This window comes from Hyla sarda, chromosome 1 (assembly GCF_029499605.1).
Source record: "Hyla sarda isolate aHylSar1 chromosome 1, aHylSar1.hap1, whole genome shotgun sequence".
Taxonomy (NCBI): domain Eukaryota; kingdom Metazoa; phylum Chordata; class Amphibia; order Anura; family Hylidae; genus Hyla; species Hyla sarda.
This window is the reverse complement of record NC_079189.1, coordinates 590,314,751-590,339,313: the sequence shown is the minus strand read 5'-3', so window position 1 is coordinate 590,339,313 and position 24,563 is coordinate 590,314,751. Positions and strand designations below refer to the sequence as shown.

Here is a 24,563-nt window from a genome sequence, read left to right as displayed (position 1 = left end):
CCTCCGGAGGTTTCAAAACTACAACTCCCAGCAAGCCCGGACAGCCGATGGCTGCCCTGGCTTGCTGGGAGTTGTAGTTTTGAAACCTCTGGAAGTCCGCAGGTTGAAGACCACTGCGGGTGGGGGAGTTCACTCGAGTATAAGCCGAGGGGGGTGTTTTCAGCACGAAAAATCGTGCTGAAAAACTCGGCTTATACTCGAGTATATACGGTAAATAATATATATATAAATATTATTTAAATAAATATATATCATTAAATAAATTATATATATATATATATATATATATATATATATATAGATAGATATTTTTTTATAATATTTTTGTTATTTATTTAAGTAAATATATATAAATAAATAAAAACAATACACAGACATCGCACTGTTTAACAACTTACTTTAGCTGCCCTTCTGCTGTGTCCGGATTATGCCTGTAGTGAAAATCTGTGTATGGTGCTAAAATTTGCTATAAAAAAAATAAAATAATAATAATAATAATAATAATAATAAAAAGTACACTGATATTAATTAGTCATAGTTTAATACTTGAGCACCATTTTTTTTTTATAGGAAAAAACACACAACAATCACAAAGACTCATGTGTTATTGAAAATGTTAAAAAAAAGGCAATCACAAAGACTGAACCCGCCATTACTTTCATGCTGCCTGAGCCATGAGTCAACAGGGTGGTCTCCAGGGGCTTCTCCTTCCCCACCAGGCCTGAATGATAGATTTGTTATATAAAGATTTCTATCAAAAAAGGCCGGCGGGTTGGGGGGAAGGGAAGAGCTGTCAGAGAACCAACTGGTTCGGCCAGCTTTTGAGTGATGATAAGTTCACTTTAAAGGGGCACTCCGCCACTAGACATCTTATCCCCTATCCAAAGAGGATAAGATGTCTGATCGCGGGGGGGTCCTGCCGCTGGGAACCCCCGTGATCACCTGCACGCCACCCTGGCATTCTCAACTTTTTGTTCCCATTGGGTTCTGGGCCGTGGTGTCACGCTAATTCCCCAACCTCCCCCACGTTCTGGCACCAGTTAATTTAAAAGGAAAATAGTTTTTCACCGGAGTACCCCTTTAACCCCTTAAGGGCTCAGCCCATTTTGGCCTTATTTTTACGTTTTCGGTCCTTCCTCCTCGCCTTCTAAAAATAGCTAACTCTTTTATATTTCCATTCACAGACTAGTATGAGGGCTTGTTTTGTGCACGACCAGTTGTCCTTTGTAATGACATCACTCATTTTACCATAAAATGTATGACGCAACCAAAAAAAATACTATTTGTGTGGGGAAATTGAAAAGAAAAACGCAATTTTGCAAGGTTTCGTTTTAAATTTACAGTAAAAATTTTATGTTTTCTTTATTGTGTGAGTCAATACGATTAAAATGATACCCATGATTACATACTTTTCTATCATTGTACCGCTTTAAAAAAATAGCAAACTTTTTAACCAAATTAGTACGTTTACAATCCCCTCTATTTTGCTGACCTATAACTTAAAAAAAATTTTCCGTATAAGCGGCGGTATAAGGGCTAATTTATTGCGCCGTGATCTGAACTTTTTATTGATACCATAGCAGCAATTTTGGCCTATTTTTGTAATTTTTTTTACGTTCACCGTACGGGATCATTAACATTATATTTTCATAGTTTGGATATTTATGCACGCGGCAATGCCAAATATGTTTATTAATATATATATATATATATATATATATATATATATATATATATTTAACACTTTTTGGGGGTAAAAGGGAAAAAAGGACAATTTACATTTACGTCCTGCATCGTTAAAGGGTTAAAGGGGTACTCCCTTGAAAAAACAAAAATGCATTCAAATTAACTGGTGCCAGAAATTTCTAGATTTCTAAATTACTTCTATTTAAAAATCTTAATCTTCCAGTACTACAGCTGCTGTATGCTCCAGAGGAAGTTGTGTAGTTTTTTTATGCCTGACCACAGTGCTCTCTGCTGACACCTCTGTCCATGTCCGGAACTGTCCAGAGCAGGAGAGGTTTGCTATGGGGATGTGATCCTGCTCTGGACAGTTCCTGACATGGACAGAGGTGTCAGCAGAGAGCACTGTGGTCAGACTGGAAAGAACTACACAACTTCCTTTGGAGCATACAGCAGCTGATAAGTACTGGAAGGATTAAGATTTTTAAATAGAAGTAATTTACAAATCTGTATTACTTTCTGGAGCCAGTTGTTTTCCGCCAGAGTAAGGTCCCAAAAGGTGTGCAGTATAAATCCCTTGCAAAACAATCCCAAGTCTACCATGTCTCATTTACAATACTGTTCTCTTATGGGGCAGATATGTCTTGGGGCTCACTTAGGCACCAGGGCCCCAGTGGGACTGCTACCTCTGCACCTCCTATAGTTATGCCCCTGACCCCCTGATGTGATGGGTGTGGACCTGAATACAATGCAGAAAGGAGATCAACAACATGGCCCCTTTGATATCTATACACATCTGGCACATCTGTACCTGGTACTACAGCTCCGGCACATTCAAGTATTCATGTTCCCATAACACAACCAGCAGCAAAGGCAGAAAGTGTCACATACCTCTAATTCTACGTCTGCCCGCACATACTGCCGCGTCTTTGGATGATTGAGGAGGTGCAGGACTGTGGTGATGAGGGCTTCATTTATTCTACTTAACTGGCAGTCGATCACATTTTTTAGGATAGTACTGAGACCGCCTCTGAGCGCCACCACCTCTGGGTTTTGAAGTGCTGCAGGAAACCAAAGAACAAAGTGTTTCATGGCAAAGGCACAATAAAAAGAAACAGACACTAGATAAAACAATGCACAAAGATCAAAGGGAAAACGACAGGGCCAAACAAGAAGCCGTGACAGGAGGAGGTAACACGAGGGACCCCCCCCCACGATCTCCCTGCTGCACCCCAGACATCTGGTGCACGGTGCGAACTTCGCTCCATGCCGGATGACTGGCGATGCGGGGCGGAGGCTAGTGACTCCGCGGTCACGCCTCAATCGTGATGTCACGGCCACGCCCCCTCAATGCAAGTCTATGGGAGGGGGCGTGACGGCCCTCACGCCCCCTCCCATAGACTTGCATTGAGGGGGGCGTGGCCGTGACGTCACGATTGGGGCATGGCCGTGACGTCACGAACCTCCGGCGCTGCACCCGACGCTCTAAACGAATGCCGGGTGCAGCAGGGAGATCACAGGGGTCCTGCCGCTGGGGATAGGGGATAAGATGTCTAGGGGCGTAGTACCCTTTAATGGCGAAGTTTACCGAATATATAGGGGGCAATGCAAACAGTAATACAAGTATAAAAAGGGCTTTGTCAGATGAGAAATTCTAACAATATAAAATAAAGTGAAGCCTTTACTTAAATATGAGATGAGTGTAATTTTGTGACCGATTTTTTGTCAGATGCAATGCGTTATTACCTAGTTCACAGATAATGGCTATGCAGGCCCGCACCATCCGGTCCCGCTCCTGGAGGCCATCATTTCCTACCGCTATCAAAGAATTAGTTATAGAGCTAGGGAATAAGGAAGCTTTCACAGTAATCATCTGAAAGAAACAAGGAAAAAGGCTCATTGTAACTTCACATCTCAACCCAGGATTTCACATGGAGAAACATCTGATGCCAAGAAAGGGAGGGGGGGGAACATGGTTCCATCTAGCTTTTAGTCAAGAGTGCCACTGCAACGTACTCCCTTAGGCAGAGTGCTGCTCCGGAGGACTCCCTTAGTCAGAGGGTCCCTTAGGCAGAGGGTCACTTCAAAGGACTCCCTTAGGCAGAGGGTCACTTCAAAGGACTCCCTTAGGCAGAGGGTCACTTCAAAGGACTCCCTTAGGCAGAGGGTCACTTCAAAGGACTCCCTTAGGCAGAGGGTCACTTCAAAGGACTCCCTTAGGCAGAGGGTCACTTCAAAGGACTCCCTAAGGCAGAGGGTCACTTCAAAGGACTCCCTAAGGCAGAGGGTCACTTCAAAGGACTCCCTAAGGCAGAGGGTCACTTCAAAGGACTCCCTTAGGCAGAGGGTCACTTCAAAGGACTCCCTAAGGCAGAGGGTCACTTCAAAGGACTCCCTAAGGCAGATGGTCACTTCAAAGGACTCCCTTAGGCAGAGGGTCACTTCAAAGGACTCCCTTAGGCAGAGGGTCACTTCAAAGGACTCCCTTAGGCAGAGGGTCACTTCAAAGGACTCCCTTAGGCAGAGGGTCACTTCAAAGGACTCCCTTAGGCAGAGGGTCACTTCAAAGGACTCCCTTAGGCAGAGGGTCACTTCAAAGGACTCCCTAAGGCAGAGGGTCACTTCAAAGGACTCCCTAAGGAAGAGGGTCACTTCAAAGGACTCCCTAAGGAAGAGGGTCACTTCAAAGGACTCCCTTAGGCAGAGGGTCACTTCAAAGGACTCCCTTAGGCAGAGGGTCACTTCAAAGGACTCCCTTAGGCAGAGGGTCACTTCAAAGGACTCCCTAAGGCAGAGGGTCACTTCAAAGGACTCCCTAAGGCAGAGGGTCACTTCAAAGGACTCCCTAAGGCAGAGGGTCACTTCAAAGGACTCCCTTAGGCAGAGGGTCACTTCAAAGGACTCCCTTAGGCAGAGGGGTCACTTCAAAGGACTCCCTTAGGCAGAGGGCTGCTCCGCAGGACTCCCTTAGGCAGAGGGCTGCTCCGCAGGACTCCCTTAGGCAGAGGGCCACTCCAAAGGACTCCCTTAGCCAGAGGGCCACTATGGAGTACTCGCTTAGCCAGAGGGATGCTCTGGAGGACTCTCTTAGCCCTGTAATACTACATTTCCCTAATGAAAATGAAAGCAACTACCAGATAAATATTAGCTGATTACAGAGTGATTATCATTTGGAAAGTGGCTACCATGTTCACACTACCTCCTTCATCCTGTTCACACTACCTTCTTGACTTAGTACTCTACCAAACATGACTGTAACACTTAAGGCCAAACTAATAAGTGTGACGTCTATTGCAGGGGATGGAGCATGACACCAAGAAGAGAATCCCTACATTATGCTCCAGGGCAGAAATAGGCCTAACACAGTATTGGTTATTCCTAGAGTGTTTCTTTACTTTACTTCAGGGTTTCCTAACCAGGGTGCCTTCAGCTGTTGCAAAACTACAACTCCCAGCATGCCCGGACAGCCGTAGGCTGTCCGGGCATGCTGGGAGTTGTAGTTTTGCAACAACTGGAGGAACCCTGGTTGGAAATCACTACTTTACACACATAAATGATGGTCCGATTTATTGTCAAAATTGTCCATGTAGAAATATATTTGACAAAACCTTTTGTAACCTTCCTATATATATATATATATATATATATATATATATATATATATATATATATATATATATATATATAGGCTGGGAAAGCCATATCCAAAGTGCAGTTTAAATAAGTGTCACTGGGATAATTCACAGATACTGTTTGCAGAAAAATGTGCGAATGAAGAGAAAAGGCAAATCTGACAGTCAGAAGTCTAGGAAAGCTGCATGACACCCTGTATACATTATTTTGTAGGCAGGGACACCGAGGTCAATGATTGAAATCAGTTCATCAAAAGTTGCAAATTTTAGTTCTGAAATGTTGGGCGTAAAAACGTAACTTCTCTTTACTGCACAAAGCTTTTAATAAATTGCCCCTATAGACTCTCTTATTACTTAGATAAGCAGAAAGTATATTTAAAGGGGTACTCCGGTGGAAAACCTTATTTTTTTTTTTTTCTAAATCAACTGGTGCCAGAAAGTTAAACAGATTTGTAAATTACTTCTATTAAAAAATATTTATCCTTCCAGTACTTATTGGCTGCTGAATACTGCTACAGAGGAAATTCTTTTCTTTTTGGAACACAGAGCTCTCTGCTGACATCATGACCACAGTGCTCTCTGCTGACATCATGACCACAGTGCTCTCTGCTGACACCTCTGTCCATTTTAAGAACCTGTCCATTTCCCCATAGCAAACATATGCTGCTCTGGACAGTTCCTAAAATGGACAGAGATGTCAGCAGAGAGCACTGTGCTTGTGATGTCAGTAGAGAGCTCTGTGTTTCAAAAAGAAAAGAATTTCTTCTGTAGTATTCAGCAGCTAATAAGTACTGGAAGGATTAAGATTTTTTTAATAGAAGTAATTTTCAAATCTGTTTAACTTTCTGGCACCAGTTGATTAAAAAAAAAAATAAATAAATAAAATAAATAAATAAATAAATAAAGTTTTCCACCGGAGTACCCCTTTAAACAATAAAAAACTATCTTGTACAAGACAACACGATCATGTCCGAAAATAATCACAGCTACAATGACGCCGATCAGTTTGCCTGTAATTTACCTTTCTGACCAGTCTCAGCGCCTGCGTCCTTTCTACTTCATTACTTTGCTGAATATCTATGCACCTGAAAAAAAGAGCAGAGATTACAGATTAAGCGCAGGCTGGAGGTTTAGAGATGGAAAGCAGACCCTACATTAAAGGGGGTCTCCGGTGGCAATTTTTTTTATTTTTAAATCAACTGGTGCCAGAAAATTAAACAGATTTGTAAATTACTTCTATTAAAAATTCTTAATCCTTCCTGTACTTATCAGCAGCTGGATACTACAGAGGAAAATCTTTTCTTTTTGGATTTCTTTTCTGTCTGACCACCTCTGCTGACACCTCTGTCCATGTCAGGAACTGTCCAGAGTACCATCAAATCCTCATAGCAAACCTCTTCTGCTCTGGACAGTTCCTGATATGGACAGAGGTGTCAGCAGAGAGCACTGCGGTCGGGACAAAAAGAAAAGAATTTCCTCTGGAGTATACAGCCGCTAATAAGTACTGGAAGGATTAAGAATTTTTTAACAGAAGTCATTTACAAATCTGTTTAACTTGCTAGCAACAGTTGATTTAAAAATCCACCGGAGAACCCCTTTAAATAGAATATTCTGCAAATAGTGCTCTAAACCTGACTCTTCTTGGCTAACATATGCAGTCGTATACTAATGTATAACACAGAAAATAACGTATATGATAAAAACGTATGCAAATTGTTCTGGTACATACAACTGAAGTATTTTTGACATCACCTCTTCATCCCTGACCCTCCCTCTAGCCCAGTGTTTCCAAATCAGGGTGCCTGCAGCTGTTGCAAAACTACAACTCCCAGGCTGTATTCTTCTTACTTCCTGTTAGCCCGGCACGTCACACGGAGCTTCAGCCTATCACTGGCCGAGGCGGGACATCGCTGCGGCCGGTGATAGGCTGAAGCTCCGTGTGACGTGCCGGGCTAACAGGAAGTAAGAAGAATACAGCCCGGGGACCGAACACCTGTACCGGAGCACTGGGGGCTCGTTGGCAGGTAAGAGAAAGTGCGTTTTCTTTTATTTTGCAGCCCGGACGGGATAAAACGAGAAAAGTGCGCGCCGGACTACTCCTTTAATAGCCAGCCGCGGCCTGGCTATTAGCGGCGTCTCCCGGCTACTGAGAACAGCCGGGGGCTGCAGAGTATGGAGCGGGCACGAGTCCGGCGCCCGCTCCATACACAATGCAGAGCACCGCATGCTGGATACTAGCGGCGGTGATGCATTAGCGGCCCCGACTACTGAAATCAGCTGGGGGTCGCAGAGTACGGAGCGGGCACGAGTCGGAGCCCGCTCCATACACCCAGAGCGCTGCCGCGTCAGATCCGGCCTGCCCGGCTCCACAAATGTTGAACTTGTATCTCCTGATGCCGGGGACATGCTGTTCCGGGCGTCAGGAGATACAAATTCCACATCCCTAAAAGAATCGATTCAAAAATATTTTGAATCGATTCAGTATCGCCAAATGAAAAAAATTGCGATAATCGCGCGAATCGATTTTTTCTTACATCCCGACTACTTAGGCCGCATTCACACGGCCGTCTAGACCCGTCCCGTTCTTCTCCCGTCAAAAAAAAAAAACGGACCTTAAAAAAAGAACCGGACAATAACGCATGTTATCCGTTTGAATCCATTATTGTTCAGTTAATAACTCATTCTCAGAAGTAAAAACGGATCAAAAAACGGACTGAAGAAAAAAAAAAACGGATGCAAACTGATGACATTAAAGGCTCATCCATTTTCCATAGACTTCAATGTTAAATTTACTGTATCCGCGTTTCCTTCCGTTTTTTCGGCAGAAGAAAAAATACTGCACGTGCCATTTTTTCTGCCGTCAAAAAAACCGAAAATGAGTGCAGACGGGTACAAACGGATGTAAACGGATTGTAAAAAAAATCTCATTGACATGAATAAGATTTTTTTTTTTTAAACCGTTTTTAATTCATTTACAACCTGCAAGAACGGAACCGAAACGGGGATAAATAAAACAGGGACAGACGGCCGTGTGAACGCACCCATAGGATAACATAAGATAACATTGTTACACAAAATCCTCATTTCATCATGTAGATCAAGAGATTCCGGGAAAAAAAAAACATGGCTACTTTCTTTCTAGAAACAGCGCCACTTTTGCTCAGATGCAGTGTTTGGTATGGTACTGGCCTGAACTGCTGCCGCGAGGACAGGTATATGGCGTAGTATGCGGTCGTATACAAATGTATAACACAGAAAATACCGTACAGGATAAAAACGTATGCAACGTGCCAAATTGTTCGGGTACATACAACTGTAGTGTACCGCAAATATACGCATATGGACATTCCCATACATATAAGACGTTCAGGGTGCTGTGCTTCAGCTGGTGTTCAGCAGCATTCACCCATTGATAACCAATGCACCTCACTGCTGGCGAGGCATCACATGATCGCAGTCAGGCATGTTTTTGGAAAAAAGGGGTCATTCAACAGCCTATACTGAAACACAAAGCCAAGCCTATCTTGTAGTTGCCGCCTATTAAAGAGATACCTCATAAAAAAAAAAACTATCCCCTATCTGCAGGATAGGGGATAACTTTTAGATAGCAGGGGGTCCGAGCGCTGCCCCCTGTCGCGTCACAGCCCTCGCACGAAGCTGGAGCCGCCACGCCTCCTCGATATATCTCTATGGAGCCAAAGATAACCGAACGGCATTCCTATAGAGATATATGGAGGGGGCGTGGCGGCCCCCCCTTCGTGCAGAGGCTGTCACGCGACGCTCCCAGGGAAAGCCGGGAACCATACAGGAGACAGTACAGCATTTGGACCCCCTGCAATCTAAAAATTTACCCCCTATCCTGTGGATAAGTGATACTTTTCTTTTTTTTCTACGAGATCTCACCTTTAAATGGGTCTGTCTGATGCCACGTTCCCTTCATAGGGTTTTCTCAGGACTTTTCTAGAAAAAGATTATCCTTAGGCCATCAATATCTGAAGCAAGGGGGTCTAACCCCATAAGCAACAATTCAACCCATAGGGGTTAAAGGGGTACTCCGGTGGGAAAAATTTTTTTTTTACCAACTGGTGCCAGAAAGTTAAACAGATTTGTAAATTACTTCTATTAAAAAATCTTAATCTTTCCAGTACTTATCAGCTGCTGAATACTACATAGGAAATTATTTTCTTTTTGGAACACAGTGCTCTCTGCTGACATCTCCGTCCATTTTAGGAACTGTCCAGAGCAGCATATGTTTGCTTTGGGGATTTTCTCCTACTCTGGACAGTTCCTAAAATGGACAGGGGTGTCAGCAGAAAGCACTGTGCTCGTGATGTCAGCAGAGAGCACTGTGTTCCAAAAAGAAAATTATTTCCTCTGTAGTATTCAGTAGCTAATAAGTACTGGAAGGATTAAGATTTTTAAATAATAATTTACAAATCTGTTTAACTTTCTGGCACCAGCTAATAAAAAAAAAAAAGTTTTCCACCGGAGTACCCCTTTAACAAAAACCTCTATATAAGTATGTGTGTTGATAAAAACATAACTTTTATTACTAAATGTAAAGGTGAGAACAAGACCACGCAATTAAAACCACTATCCCAATGACAACACAATGACGTCAAGATTATGACACCTCACAGATCGGTCCTATATACACAATTGGTCAATACGATTGGCAGTGCGTATCTTGGGTAACATCCAATTAGCTACCACTATCTAATTGGATGTGCCCCATTAGCGCACTGCCAAGCGTATTGACCAATTGTGTATATAGGACCGATCTGTGAGGTGTCATAATCTTGACGTCATTGTGTTGTCATTGGGATAGTGGTTTTAATTGCGTGGTCTTGTTCTCACCTTTACATTTAGTAATAAAAGTTATGCTTTATCAACACACATACTTATATAGAGGTTTTTGTTAGATTGTTGACTATATTGATACCTCTGTATGTGTTTAGTGGCGCCTTGTTGGCAGTAACCCCATAAGCCGCTCATCAGCTGATTGTTACAGCATCTTCATTTCCTTCATCTTTACATATTCTGTGGTAGTTGTAGCTAGCAATGCAGCTCATCCCATTCAGGTGAATGCACAAGCTGCAATACCAGGGACAGCCACTACTGAATGTACGGAGCTGTGCCAAGAGGAAGCTGAAGCGCTTGAACGAGTACTGCGGCCGCTTCAAATAGCCAATGGCAGTCGGTGCTTGGAAACAACCCCCCCTCCCACCAATTTAATATCGATAGTGTATCCTAAAGAAAGGAAAACCTAGAGTATGCACTATAGATAGTACAAGACAAGACTTACCTGGCTATTAAGTAATCTACTTTTAATGTTAGCACCTTCTGTAAGATATTGGAATCTCGGATGAGATAGCGGAGAGCCCGCAGTCCCGCCGCTCGCACCTCTTTTGCTTCATTTAACAAGGCTAGCCGCAAACTATAGTCATGCAATTAAAAAAAACATAAAAAAGAACAGATAGGTTAAATAAACATATACATATGTCAGTCATCATATGCAAGTCACACACTTACTGCATGTAGGACAAGAAGGCAAAATTTAAATGTGATTACAGTGTCGGTGCGGCGGCCAAAAGTTCCATAGTCTTGCAGGTAACTTCCGTAGATGGAGTTGCCGGGAGTTTTAAGGTAAGGTCTCACGTAAGAGATTTACAGCGTATTTAAAGGGGTATTCCAGGAAAAAACTTTTTTTTTTTTTTTATATTCAACTGGCTCCAGAAAGTTAAACAGATTTGTAAATTACTTCTATTAAAAAATCTTAATCCTTTCAGTACTTATGAGCTTCTGAAGTTGGGTTGTTATTTTCTGTGTAAGTGCTCTCTGATGACTCGTGTCTCGGGAACCGCCCAGTTTAGAAGCAAATCCCCATAGCAAACCTCTTCTACTCTGTGCAGTTCCCAAGACAAGCAGAGATGTCAGCAGAGAGCACTGTTGCCAGACAGTAAAGAACAACTCCACTTCAGCAGCTGATCATTATTGGAAGGATTAAGATTTTTTTTAATAGAAGTAATTTACAAATCTGTTTAACTTTCTGGAGCCAGTTGATATTAAATAAATAAATAAATAAATATATAAATAAATAAAGTTTTTTTCCTGGAATACCCCTTTAAAGGGGTATTCCAGGCCAAAACTTTTTTTTATATATCAACTGGCTCCGGAAAGTTAAACAGATTTGTAAATTACTTCTATTAAAAAATCTTAATCCTTCCAATAGTTATTAGCTTCTGAAGTTGAGTTGTTGTTTTCTGTCTAAGTGCTTTCTGATGACTCACGTCCCGGGAGCTGTGCAGTTCCTATGGGGATATTCTCCCATCATGCACAGCTCCCGGGACGTGACATTGAGCAGTTAGACAGAAAACTTCAGAAGCTGATAACTATTGGAAGGATTAAGATTTTTTAATAGAAGTAATTTACAAATCTGTTTAACTTTCCGAAGCCAGTTGATATATATAAAAAAAGGTTTTGCCTGGAATACCCCTTTAACACTGCGGATCTGCTGATGATTGACGCTAAAGTGAGTCCCCTGTCTGCACCCGCTGGTAGAAGCAATCCACTGCTACAAGCGCACACACAGGGACCTACGTGACTGTAGTAAACTGGGCATGCTCACAGACATCGCAGACGCTCCTCTGCTCCCTGAGCTAGGCTGCGAGCGGCCGCGATGTCCGAGAGTAAACTGCGCATGCGCGCGCAGTTAACTACAGTCCTGCAGATCCCTCGCTACTCTGAGCAGACACACGGGAACACACAGGGGGCTCACTCTTGGGTCTGTGATCGGCAGATCCACAGCGTATTATCCGTTACGTGTGAGCCTACCCTTAAAAGAGTACTGCAGTGTTAGACACTTATCCCTTATGCGCAGGATAGGGCATAAGTGTCCGATCGCGGGGGTTCCGACCGCTGCAACCTCCCTTAGGGTATGTTCACACTGAGGAATTGGGGCGGAAATCAAGCTGAAATTTTCTGCCTCAAAATATTAATGTTACTTTTCCACAAGAACTCACAGAGATTTCACGTGGAATTTTAGCGGAATTCCACACGCGGAAATGAAAATTTAAAGCGGAGGAGGAAAAGAGTATTATATATATTGTCCTCTTTTTTTTTTTTCATCCGGAAATTCCGCGCCAATTCTGCGTGGAAATGATTCTGACTGAAAAAAAAAATGAACATTGATCTCTATGGGAGAACGACGCTGATTCCGCCTGAAAGTAAGAACATGTTTTTTCTTCAAGCGGAACAGACTTCCTCGTCAGAATTCTGCTTGAGGAAATTGTGAACTGAGGGGCAGAAATTCTGCACAGCTCTACGGGGATTTTCACTGCTGAATGAATTGGAGAGGAAAAAGCGAGCAGAATTACTCGTGGAAATTCCTCTCCAATTCCTCAGTGTGAACATACCCTTACAGGGAAAGGAATTGTCCCCTCCATACAGCTCTATGGGAGAGGTTGGGAAGCAGGAACGCTGCATCTCCGCCTCTACCACAAAAATACATGGAGGGGGGGGTGTCAACCGTGACCCCCGCAATCTCCTGTATCGGGCCCCGGCTCAGCCCCGGCTCAGCCGCGGCCCTCTCGATCAGACACTTATCCCCTATCTTGCATATAGGGGATAAGTGTCTAACACTGCAAATTACCTTTGAACATGCAACTTGTGGCTGCAACAAGGATTTAGTGACACTTAAAGGGAACCAATCATCAGATTTTACACTATATAATGCTTGGCAAAGCGTTATATAGGGTAAAATCTTTATTTTCACCATTCCCGGGGGATGCTCCTGCCCCCAGGGATGGTGAAGATATGAAGTTATAAACCAGTCACCGCCGCCGCCGTAAGTAGTCACCTGGGCGGGGAGCTCTTCTCACCTACTCCCGTTCTTCGGCCGGGAGCGACGCCCCCTCCGCTTGATTGATGGGCCGCGTAATTGTTCCGCTCACTGAACAGACGGAGCAGAACAATGACGCGGCCCGTCAATCAAGCAGAGGGGGCGTCGCTCCCGGCCGAAGAACGAGAGTAGATTAGAAGAGCTCCCCGCCCAGGTGACTACTTACGGCGGCGGCGGTGACTAGTTTATAACTTCATATCTTCACCATCCCTGGGGGCAGGAGCGTTCCCCGGGGATGGTGAAAATAAAGATTTTACCCTATATAAAGCTTTGCCAAGCGTTATATAGGGTAAAATCTGATGATTGGTTCCCTTTAATAAAATAAAGTGCTCTAAAATGTGATGAAAATCCATTTCCGTGCTCTTTCCAGACACTTGACGGGAGTGTTTTAACACATGAAATTGAAGCAAGCAAAGGACTGTCGTAATGCTTTGTAGCCATTACCCCCCATCGCCACCACCAGACAACCCTGTTAACAGTCCTTAGAACAGTGTTTCCCAACCAGGGTGCCTCCAGCTGTTTGCAAAACTACAACCCGGGGATGCTGGGAGTTGTAGTTTTTCAACAGCTAGAGGCACCCTGGTTGGGAAACACTGCCCTAGAACATAACTGCGGTGTGTCCCCTATAATGTTTGTAAGTCCAAGCCCCAGCATGGATCTAAGACCTAAGGGGGGGGGGGATGTAATCCACACCCTGCTGAAAAATAGGCCTCGGCCCTGGACCAAATGTTACAACAGTAGTATATACTGCAGTAAGTATCATGAGGATTCATGAATCCAAACCCACCCAACCCTACTTGGCTGGAGGGTGACATTTTAACATCACCTCTTCATCCCTGACCCTCCCTCTGGCCCAGTGTTTCCCAACTAGGGTGCCTCCAGCTGTTGCAAAACTACAACTCCCAGCATGCCCGGACAGCCGTTGGCTGTCCGGGCATGCTGGGAGTTGTAGATTTGCAACAGCTGGAGACACCCTGGTTGGGAAACACTAGACTGGCCCTTGGATACAGTACTGGTCTGAAGTAAAGTCACATTCACTAGCTACATAGAGATACATACATAACATTTCTAGAGATTTCAAGAGATTACCCACAGTAATAGGGGATAAGCAGCTGATCACGGGGGTCTGACCGCTGGGGGCCCCGGAGCTCAGTGAAGCACGCGTGCTGCAGAAAGGCACGCCCTCCATTCATTTCTATAGTGTCAAAAAGAATACAGCATTCGGGCATCATCGGTGCCCCAATAGAAATGAATGGAGGGCGTGCAGTCTACCGGTAGAGCCTGGGTGCCCTCCTAGAGATCCGACTGCTGGGACTCCCCTCACGACCAGCTACTTAACCCCTATCCTGTGGATAGGGGATAACTTTACTTTTGCTGGAGTACTCCTTTAAATCTTGGGATAACTCCTTTAAAGGGCTACTCCCGTGGAAAACTTTTTTTTTTTTGTTAAATCAACTGGTGCCAGAAAGGTAAACAGATTTGTAAATCATAGTATCTGTGAAGAGAAATGAAGATATCGGCACTCACCAGTGTGGCTGCAGGGTCTTCTTTATTGAGACATACTCACATGCGGGGTACAGAAGAGAGGGGAGTGGGGGGACAAGTGGTGCCGACCGAGCTCTAGTTTCACACACTTGGTCAGGACAAAGCACACCAAGTGTGCGAAACTAGAGCTCGGTCGGCACCACTTGTCCCCCCACTCCCCTCTCTTCTGTACCCCGCATGTGAGTATGTCTCAATAAAGAAGACCCTGCAGCCACATTGGTGAGTGCCGATATCTTCATTTCTCTTCACGGATACTATGAACTTTGCTTGCCTTATCTGAGCACCACCTGAGGCATTACAGCTACACCAACTCCCACCTGCTATTCCAAATCCAGCACACTCACGCAGTGCCGCACTATCTCCTATGAGATCTGTAAATCACTTCTATTAAAAAACCTTACTCCTTCCAGTACTTTTTAGGGGCTGTATACTAAAGAGAAATCCAAAAAAGAAACGCATTTCCTCTGATGTCATGACCACAGTGCTCTCTGCTGACCTCTGCTGTCCATTTTAGGAACTGTCCAGAGCAAAGGAAAATCCCCATAGCAAACATATGCTGCTCTGGACAGTTCCTAAAATGGACAGTAGAGGTCAGTAGAGAGCACTGTGGTCAGGACATCAGAGGATATGCATTTCTTTTTTGGATTTCTCTTTAGTATACAGCACCTAAAAGTACTGGAAGGAGTAATATTTTTTAATAGAAGTGATTTACAAATCTGTTTAACTTTCTGGCACCAGTTGATTTAAAAAAATAAAATAAAAATAAAAAACGTTTTCAATTTCTTATTGCTCTTCTTTTTCTTGTAGGAACACTTGTGCCAGACTAGGTGCTGATATTTTATTGTCTGCCATGTATGCCTAAGTGTTTATTGTTGTCATGTTGGAGTCCTAAAAGACTAGTGTTACTGCTCCTAATATGACTTGTTTGCCATACTACCTATTTCTTTTGGGCACATGTGCACCACATATTTTGGCCCCTTGGTCACTTGCACATTTACTACTTTGTATGTTTAAAATCTTTAATAAACTTTACTATTGAAAAAAAAAACGTTTTCCATGGGAGTACCCCTTTAACACCAGGAGGAATTATTGCACAAGGGATATCAGAGAAATTCCTAACATTTCCTTAAAGTGCTACTCCGGTGGAAAACATTGTTTTTTAAATCGACTGGTGCCAGAAAGTTAAACAGATTTGTAAATTACTTCTATTAAAAAATCTTTACCCTTCCTGTACTTTTTAAGCAGCCGTATGCTACAGAGGAAATTATTTTCTTTTTTATTTTCATTTTTGTCTTGACGACAGTGCTCTCTGCTAACACCTGATGCCCATATAAGGAACTGCCCAGAGCAGGAGAAAATCCATATTGCAAACCTATGCTGCTACTCTGGACAGTTCCTGACACGGACAGAGGTGTCAGCAGAGAGCACTGTGGACAAGACAAAAAAGAAATTCAAAAAGAAAAGAATTTCCTCTGTAGCATACAGCTGCTAAAAAGTACTGAAAGGGTAAAGATTTTTTAATAGAAGTCATTTACAAATCTGTTTAACTTTCTGGCACCAGTTGATTAAAAAATAAAAAAAATATGTTCCCCTTTAATGGCAGGAACACACACAGCGCATCCGCAGCAGACAGTCACAGAGCGACTGCAGAGCGAGCTCCCAACAGCGGCAGCGAGCTCTGTGGGTCAGTTCGTGACTGCCAGTAAGTGGTCGCACACAGAGCTACAGGGAACAGGGAGCTCGCTCTGCCATCATTCTGTGACTGCCGACAGCGCTGTGTGTGACCCTACCTTTAAAGGGAACCTATCAGCAGTGTAGCCCATACTAAGGCAGGGTTCACACTGTATTTTTTCCCTTGTTTCCATTACAGTAAGTGTAATTTTGCTGTATAGAAATGTAGTCCACTAAGCTATTTTGTCTGGCAAAAAAACATGTATATGTTGCAATCTACCCTTTTTTTTTTTATAATCAATGGGAGATGGATTCTGCTGTACGACATACTGCAGAATCCGTCTAAGGCCGCATTCACACCATGTTTTTGCAATACAGTTCCCGTATCAGGTTTTTGATGAAAAACGGATTCCTCAAAACCGGACTAAACTGTATCAAACTGTGTGTACAAATTTTAACCCGTATACGCTTTGAAAAACTATGTCCGTTGCATCCGTTTTTATAAGAAAAAAAACTGTTTATGTTTTTAACTTTTCCCTCCATTATCAATAAAGTTTCACTTGTTGGATTGATATTCCAAGAAAAAAAACTTTTGGTGTGCACTGCGCATGTGCAAAGTCAAAAACCGTATGGTGCGAACCGGATGGAACTGTAGGCATAGTTGGTTCTGTACGGTTCCCATTGACTCCCATGTAAACAAAAAGTATACAGTTTCAATACGGTTTTTCACCCGGACCAAAAATCGCGGTATAAACTATGGTTTTGGGTACGGGAAAAAAATGATGCAAAACGGACACAATCTGATGCATCGTTTGTCATATGGTTTTCAATGGAGAGTCAATGCATACGGTTTTCAATACGGTTCCGTACGGTTTTCAAATTGAAAACATATACAGGAACTGTACTGCAAAAACGTGGTGTGAATGCAGCCTGTGTTTTTTTTCTTCCCTTTTCAAGTATAAAACCTATACGTTAAACAGAAACGCAGTATGAACCCACCCTAACCTACTGGTATGCAACATTTCTGAGGAATTAAATGGGTATTCCGGGAAAAAAAACGTTTTATATATATATATATATATATATATATATATATATATATATATATCAACTGGCTCCAGAAAGTTAAACAGATTTGTAAATTACTTCTATTAAAAAATCTTAATCCTTCCAGTAGTTATCAGCTGCTGAAGTTGAGTTGTTCTTTTCTGTCTGACAACCGTGCTCTCTGCTGACACCTGTCTGTCTGTCTCAGGAACTGTCCGAAGCACTAGAGATTTGCTATGGGGATTTGCTCCTACTCTGGACAGTTCCCGAGACAAGCAGAGGTGTCAGCAGAGAGCACTGTGGTCAGACAGAAAAGAACAACTCAACTTCAGCAGCTGATAACTACTGGAAGGATTGATATTTTTTTTAACCGAAGTAATGTACAAATCTGGGGTGAGTGCTGCATTAATTTCTGAACTTCTTATTGGATTTAATTTACAAATCTGTTTAACCTTCTGGAGCCAGTTGATATATGAAAAAAAAATAAAAAATAAAGTTTTTTCCTGAAATACCCCTTTAAGCTGCATCACAGCAGGGAAGGGTGGTGGTGGAAGGGTGGTGGTGGGTGGGTGGGTGGGTGGGTAGGTGTGTGTGTGTGTGGGTGTGTGTGTGTGTGTGTGTGTGTGTGTGTGTGTGTGTGTGTGTGTAGGGTGTTCTGTGCGCTATAAGTTCCACTTACCAAATAATTATGTCTTCATACGTAAAACCTAATTTTTCTTCACTGTGGCCAACACTGCATAAAAGCTGTTGAGAAAGCAAAGAGAAATGTGAAGACAAGTGACACATAATAGATTATGGTAAAAAGAAAATATAACCTAGCTTGCATCTGCATTGTGCTTCTAGCGGTCGCACAAGATTAGATTTTTGCTTAAAAATAAAAAAAACAGCGCCACTGGTCGACTGGTGGCAGAAAGTTAAATAGATTTGTAAATTACTTATTTTTAAAAAATCTTAATCCTTCCAGTACCTTTCAGATGCTGTATGCTCCAGAGGAAGCTCTTTTCTTTTTGAATTTCCTTTCTGTCTGACCACAGTGCTCTCTGCCGACACCTCTGTCCACAACTGTCCAGAGCAGGAGCAAATCCCCATAGCAAACCTCTCCTGCTCTGGACAATTCCTGACATGGACAGAGGTGTCAGCAGAGAGCACTGTGGTCAGACAGAAAAGAAATTCAAAAAGAAAACAACTTCAGCTGCTAAGTACTGGAATGATTAAGAATTTTTAATGGAAGTAATTTACAGATCTGTTTAACTTTCTGGCACCAGTTGATTTAATAAACTTTTTTTTTTTTTCCAGTGGAGTACCCCTTTAATCACTTGTATAATACACTACAATACTTCTGTACTGCCTTGCATCAGGTCCCTGGCAGGGTCATACAGACGTACAAAGATGGCAGACCTCCAATAGACCCCTCACTCGATCCTAGTGTTTCCCAACCAGGGTGCCTCCAGCTGTTGCAAAACTACAACTCACAGCATGCCCGGACAGCCAACTTTCTGGCACCAGTTGATTTAATAAACATTTTTTTTTTTTTCCAGTGGAGTACCCCTTTAATCACTTGCATAATACACTACAATACTTCTGTACTGCCTTGCATCATGTCCCTGGCAGGGTCATACAGACGTACAAAGATGGCAGACCTCCAATAGACCCCTCACTCGATCCTAGTGTTTCCCAACCAGGGTGCCTCCAGCTGTTGCAAAACTACAACTCACAGCATGCCCGGACAGCCAACGGCTGTCCGGGCATGCTGGGAATTGTAGTTTTGCAACAGCTGGAGGCTTCCTGGTTGGGAAACACTGCTCTATCCAATTGCTTTTAGAAAGCAATCACTATTGACCCACAGGATAGGGGATTGGCAGAAGTCTGACCCACTGGACCACCTCGATAACCAGAACCACCCCTCTAAAACACCGATCCACTCATTGTCTATGGGGCTTCTAAACACTGCAGAAATGATTGTGATTTTTGTGTTAATGTCTTGTGAAGGAGAAGCTGCCTCTGCCTCGGGACCTGTGAGGTAAAGCTAAAAACGACAGCGATAAACAGGAAGCAAAGTAAACGCGTGAACCCAATAGCAGTCACCAGAAATATACGTCAAATGTACATCAGCCGGGGCTCCTGAGGACGAGCGGCTTCTGGTCCGATTCCTTGGCTTATCTGCAGGTAGAACATCTGGATCTGCTTTACATGCACAGGATTCTCTACATTTTACAGGGTAGATCCAGCAGACGCGTACTGCATGCATCCCCCCCCCCCCCCCCCCAGAAAAAACAAGATGGGTGAGGTTCGTGTTAAACCTCAGTAGATAAAGCTGCACTCATGGCTGGAGTTACCCCCTAAAGCAATAGAACTGCTGCAAAAATAACAAGAGACTTTTTTTGGTGTATTTTTTAACGTAAAAATTTGCGCAAGAGGCTTTTTGCGCATTTTTTTGCGCAAAATCTGATTTTTTCATAGCCATGTCTACGGTTAAGGTTACCATAGAGCACTTTCTACTGTAGAATCGAATTAACTGCGTTTTAGTTTTTTTTTTACGCAAAAAAAAAAAAGCGCAAAAGCACTTTTCTTGCGCAAATATACACCACCTCGGAGGACACGGACCAAAGTGTCTATTTTGGGACAGTAAGGACTGTTACTCCCATCATGGACAGACTCTGCCCATGATGGGAGTTATAGTCCAGGGGCTGAGGTGCAGGTCGCACCGGGTAGAGGTGAGCGAATTTACAGTGATTCGATTAGTCACGAACTTCTCGGCTCAGCGTTTGCTGACTTTAGCCTGCATAAATTAGTTCAGCTCTAAGGTGCTCCGGTGGGCTGGAAAAGGTGGATACAGTCCTAGGAAAGAGTCTTCTAGGACTGTATCCACCTTTTCCAGCCCACCGGAAAGCTGAACTAATTTATGCAGGAAAAGTCATCAACTGCCGAGCCGAGAAGTACGTGACGAATCGAATCACTGTAAATTCACTCATCTCTAGCACCGGGTCATTATCTAGAGACCCGCTGCGATCCGCATTTATTAACTGTAAAAGCCGGCGGTACATGCGGCTTCACTGCGCTGCCGCTGGCTTCTATATACACTGTTATAATTCATAATCTCCACCGCCGGGAGATGGGAGCACTGATTGGTGAAAAGCTATTAACCAATCAGAGCTCCTGTCCCCCGGCGGTGGGGATTATGAATTATAAGAACTGTATGTAGGAGCCGGTGGCAGCGCAGTGTAGACGCATGTGCCGCCGGCTTGTATAGTTAATAAATGCGGATTGCAGCGGATCTCTGGAGAATGATCTGCTGCGATCTGCCCCTCTGCCCTTGGACTACTACTCCCATCATGGGACAGAGTCTGTCCCATGATGGGAGTAATTGTAGTACCGCAGGGCTGCTGAGGGATAGCACTTGCACATCCTCGGCTGTGGTACTTTATAGGACTACTACTCCCATCATGGACAGACTCTGCCCATGATGGGAGTTGTATTCCAGGAGCTGAGGTGCAGATCGCACCGAGTCATTCTGCAGAGACCCGCTATGATCCGCATTTATTAAGATAACAAGCAGGCGGTACATGCGTCTACACTGCACACCCCGCCGGCTTCTATATACAGTACATTGTCATAATTCATAATCCCCGCCTCCGGAACATGGGAGCTCTTATTGGTTGATAGCTATTGACCAATCAAAGCTCCCTTCTTCCAGCGGCAGCTATTATGAATTATGTCAGTGTATATAGAAGCCACCGGGGAGTGCAGTGTAGCTGCATGTACAGCCGGCTTGTTAACTTAAATGCGAATCGCAGTGGTTCTCTGCAGAATGACCCGGTGCGATCTGCACCTCAGCCCCAGGACTACAACTCCCCTCATGGGCAAAGTTTGTCCATGATGGGAGTAATAGTCCTAAAAGTCCTGCAGCCGGGGGATGTGCAAGTGCCATCCCTCATCAGCGCTGCAGTACTACAACTACTCCCATCATGGACAACTACTCCCATCATAGGAGTAGTAGTCCAAGGGCAGAGGGACAGATCTCTGTTCACATTATGCGTTACGCATAATGGGAAGAGCGCAGTGTGTTCCCAAACAGGGAGACTCCAGCTGTTGCTTAACTAAAGCCTCCCTCCATGATGGGAGTTGTAGTTTAGCAACAATTATAGGCTCCCTGTTTAGGAACACGCTGCATTATGTGCGCTCTTCCCAGGGGAGAGCGGAAAAAATGTACTAATCCATATTTCTTGTTTTTCTTTTCTTCTCATTTCAGATATTCGGTGGACTGCGATGATGACCAGCGTTTTTTTTTTTTTATTTCAATAAAATGGTTAACGAGGGCTGTGGGGGAGTGTTTTTTTTTAAATAAACATTTTTTTTCAATGTGTCGTGTTTTTTAATAATTGAATTTTCAGGATTAGCAGTGGAAGCTGTCTTATAGGCGGAATCCATTATTAAGCCGGGGCTTAGCGTTAGCCCAAAAATTAGCTAGCGCTAACCTCCAATTATTACCCCGGTACCCACCGCCACAGGGGTGCCGGGATGAGTCTGTACCAACAGGCTCGGAGCGTCAAAAATGGCGCTCCTGGGCCTAGGCGGTAACAGGCTGGAGTTATTTAGGCTGGAGAAGGCCAGTAACAATGGTCCTCGCCCACCCTGGTAACGTCAGGCTGTTGCTGCTTGGTTGGTATCTGACTGATACTGAAAATAGGGGGAACCCTATGCGTTTGCTAAATTTTTTATAACTAACTAAATAAAATAAAAAAGTGCGTGGTTCCCTCATCTTTTCAGTATCAGCCAGATACCAACCAAGCAGCAACAGCATTACATTACCAGGGTGGGCAAGGACAATTGTTTTTGGGCCTCCCCAGGCTAAATAACGTCACACTGTTACCACCTAGGCCCAGGAGCGCCACTTTTGACGCTCCGGGCCCGTTGGTACTGTTGGCTCTTACCGGAACCCCAGTGGCGATAGGTACCAAGGTAATAATTGTTGAGTTAGCGCTAGATGTTTTGGGGGCTAACGCTAAGCCCCGGCTTAGTAATGGACACCGTCAATAAGACGGCTTCCACTACTAAGCATGAAAATTCAATTATAAAAAACACAACACATTGAAAAAAATGTTTTATTTAAAACAAAAACACTCCCCCACAGCCCTCGTTAACCCTTTTATTGACATTTTTTTTTAAAAACGATGTTCATCTATGCAATCCACCAAATCTGACATAAACGCAAGAAAAAGGTGAACAAGTTTTTCTGGCGTTTTTGCTGATGAACAAAAAACATCAATTGAATCCTGGCCTCAATGCAATAGAACAAAATCCCTAAGTCCACATTTCCTGTGAGGTAGAGAAGGAGTGTACGGTAGAGCGAGGGGGGGGGGGGCGTTTCTATATTTGCATGATTTATCAAAGGAGTGCACAGCCTTAGTAAATTCTGAGCAAGAGTGTACAATAGACAAGAGTGTAAAGGGGTAGAACTGTGTCTACAATAGACACCTAATGATAAATCTCCCCCAATACCCCCTCTAGTACCCCAGAAACTAGTGACAGTAGCCCCTCTAGTACCCTAGAGAGCCAGAATAAGTGACAATAAACCTTCCACTGCCCGAGACCACCAGAAATAGTCATAATAAGGCTTCCAATACCTACACCACCAGAACTATTGTTACTAACCTCTCCACTACCAATGTCTAAACCTGGATGCATCCTAGACTTCAGTGAGTCTAAATGTTCAGTAATAAATTATGATTCTTTTCGGAAATTATTGGGGGAGATTTATCAAAACCTGAGTAGATAAATAGTGGAGCAGTTGCCCTTAGCAACCAATGAGAGGGCTAATTTTCTTTTTAAAAACAGATATTGTTCTCTTACAGTATCTCCCATAAGTGAGTCCACCCCTCACATCATATACAGTATCTCCCATAAGTGAGTCCACCCCTCACATTATATATACAGTATATACCATAAGTGAGTCCACCCCTCACATTATATATACAGTATCTCCCATAAGTGAGTCCATCCCTCACATTATATACAGTATATACCATAAGTGAGTCCACCCCTCACATTATATATACAGTATCTCCCATAAGTGAGTCCACCCCTCACATTATACAGTATCTCCCATAAGTGAGTCCACCCCTCACATTATATATACAGTATCTCCCATAAGTGAGTCCACCCCTCACATTATATATACAGTATATTCCATAAGTGATTCCACCCCTCACATTATATACAGTATCTCCCATAAGTGAGTCCACCCCTCACATTATATATACAGTATCTCCCATAAGTGAGTCCACCCCTCACATTATATATACAGTATATCCCATAAGTGAGTCCACCCCTCACATTATATATACAGTATTTCCTATAAGTGAATCCACCCCTCACATTATACAGTATCTCCCATAAGTGAGTCCACCCCTTACATTATATATACAGTATATCCCATAAGTGAGTCCACCCCTCACATTATATATACAGTATATCCCATAAGTGACTCCACCCCTCACATTATATATACAGTATATCCCATAAGTGAGTCCACCCCTCACATTATATATACAGTATATCCCATAAGTGACTCCACCCCTCACATTATATATACAGTATATCCCATAAGTGACTCCACCCCTCACATTATATACAGTATATCCCATAAGTGAGTCCACCCCTCACATTATATATACAGTATCTCCCATAAGTGACTCCACCCCTCACATTATACAGTATCTCCCATAAGTGAGTCCACCCCTCACATTATATATACAGTATCTCCCATAAGTGACTCCACCCCTCACATTATATATACAGTATATCCCATAAGTGAGTCCACCCCTCACATTATATATACAGTATCTCCCATAAGTGAGTCCACTCTTCACATTATATATACTGTATCTCCCATAAGTGAGTCCACCCCTCACATTATATATACAGTATATCCCATAAGTGAGTCCACCCCTCACATTATATATACAGTATCTCCCATAAGTGAGTCCACCCCTCACATTATATATACAGTATCTCCCATAAGTGAGTCCACCCCTCACATTATATACAGTATCTCCCATAAGTGAGTCCACCCCTCACATTATATA

At 43.3% G+C, this 24,563-nt stretch overlaps 1 protein-coding gene across 2 annotated transcripts in view; it reads right to left on the bottom strand.

Annotated features, from left to right (window-relative positions):
- The window catches only part of RICTOR (RPTOR independent companion of MTOR complex 2), a 200,969-nt gene that overhangs the window by 83,137 nt on the left and 93,269 nt on the right, over positions 1 to 24,563 (bottom strand). For both annotated transcript variants that reach the window (XM_056546097.1, XM_056546101.1), the window contains exons 4-9: positions 18,158 to 18,222; positions 10,621 to 10,752; positions 6,337 to 6,400; positions 3,430 to 3,556; positions 2,575 to 2,744; positions 399 to 466 (exon numbers count right to left, since the gene is read on the bottom strand). In XM_056546097.1, coding sequence (XP_056402072.1) covers positions 399 to 466; positions 2,575 to 2,744; positions 3,430 to 3,556; positions 6,337 to 6,400; positions 10,621 to 10,752; positions 18,158 to 18,222 — 626 coding nt within the window. The remainder of the gene's footprint in view (positions 1 to 398; positions 467 to 2,574; positions 2,745 to 3,429; positions 3,557 to 6,336; positions 6,401 to 10,620; positions 10,753 to 18,157; positions 18,223 to 24,563) is intronic.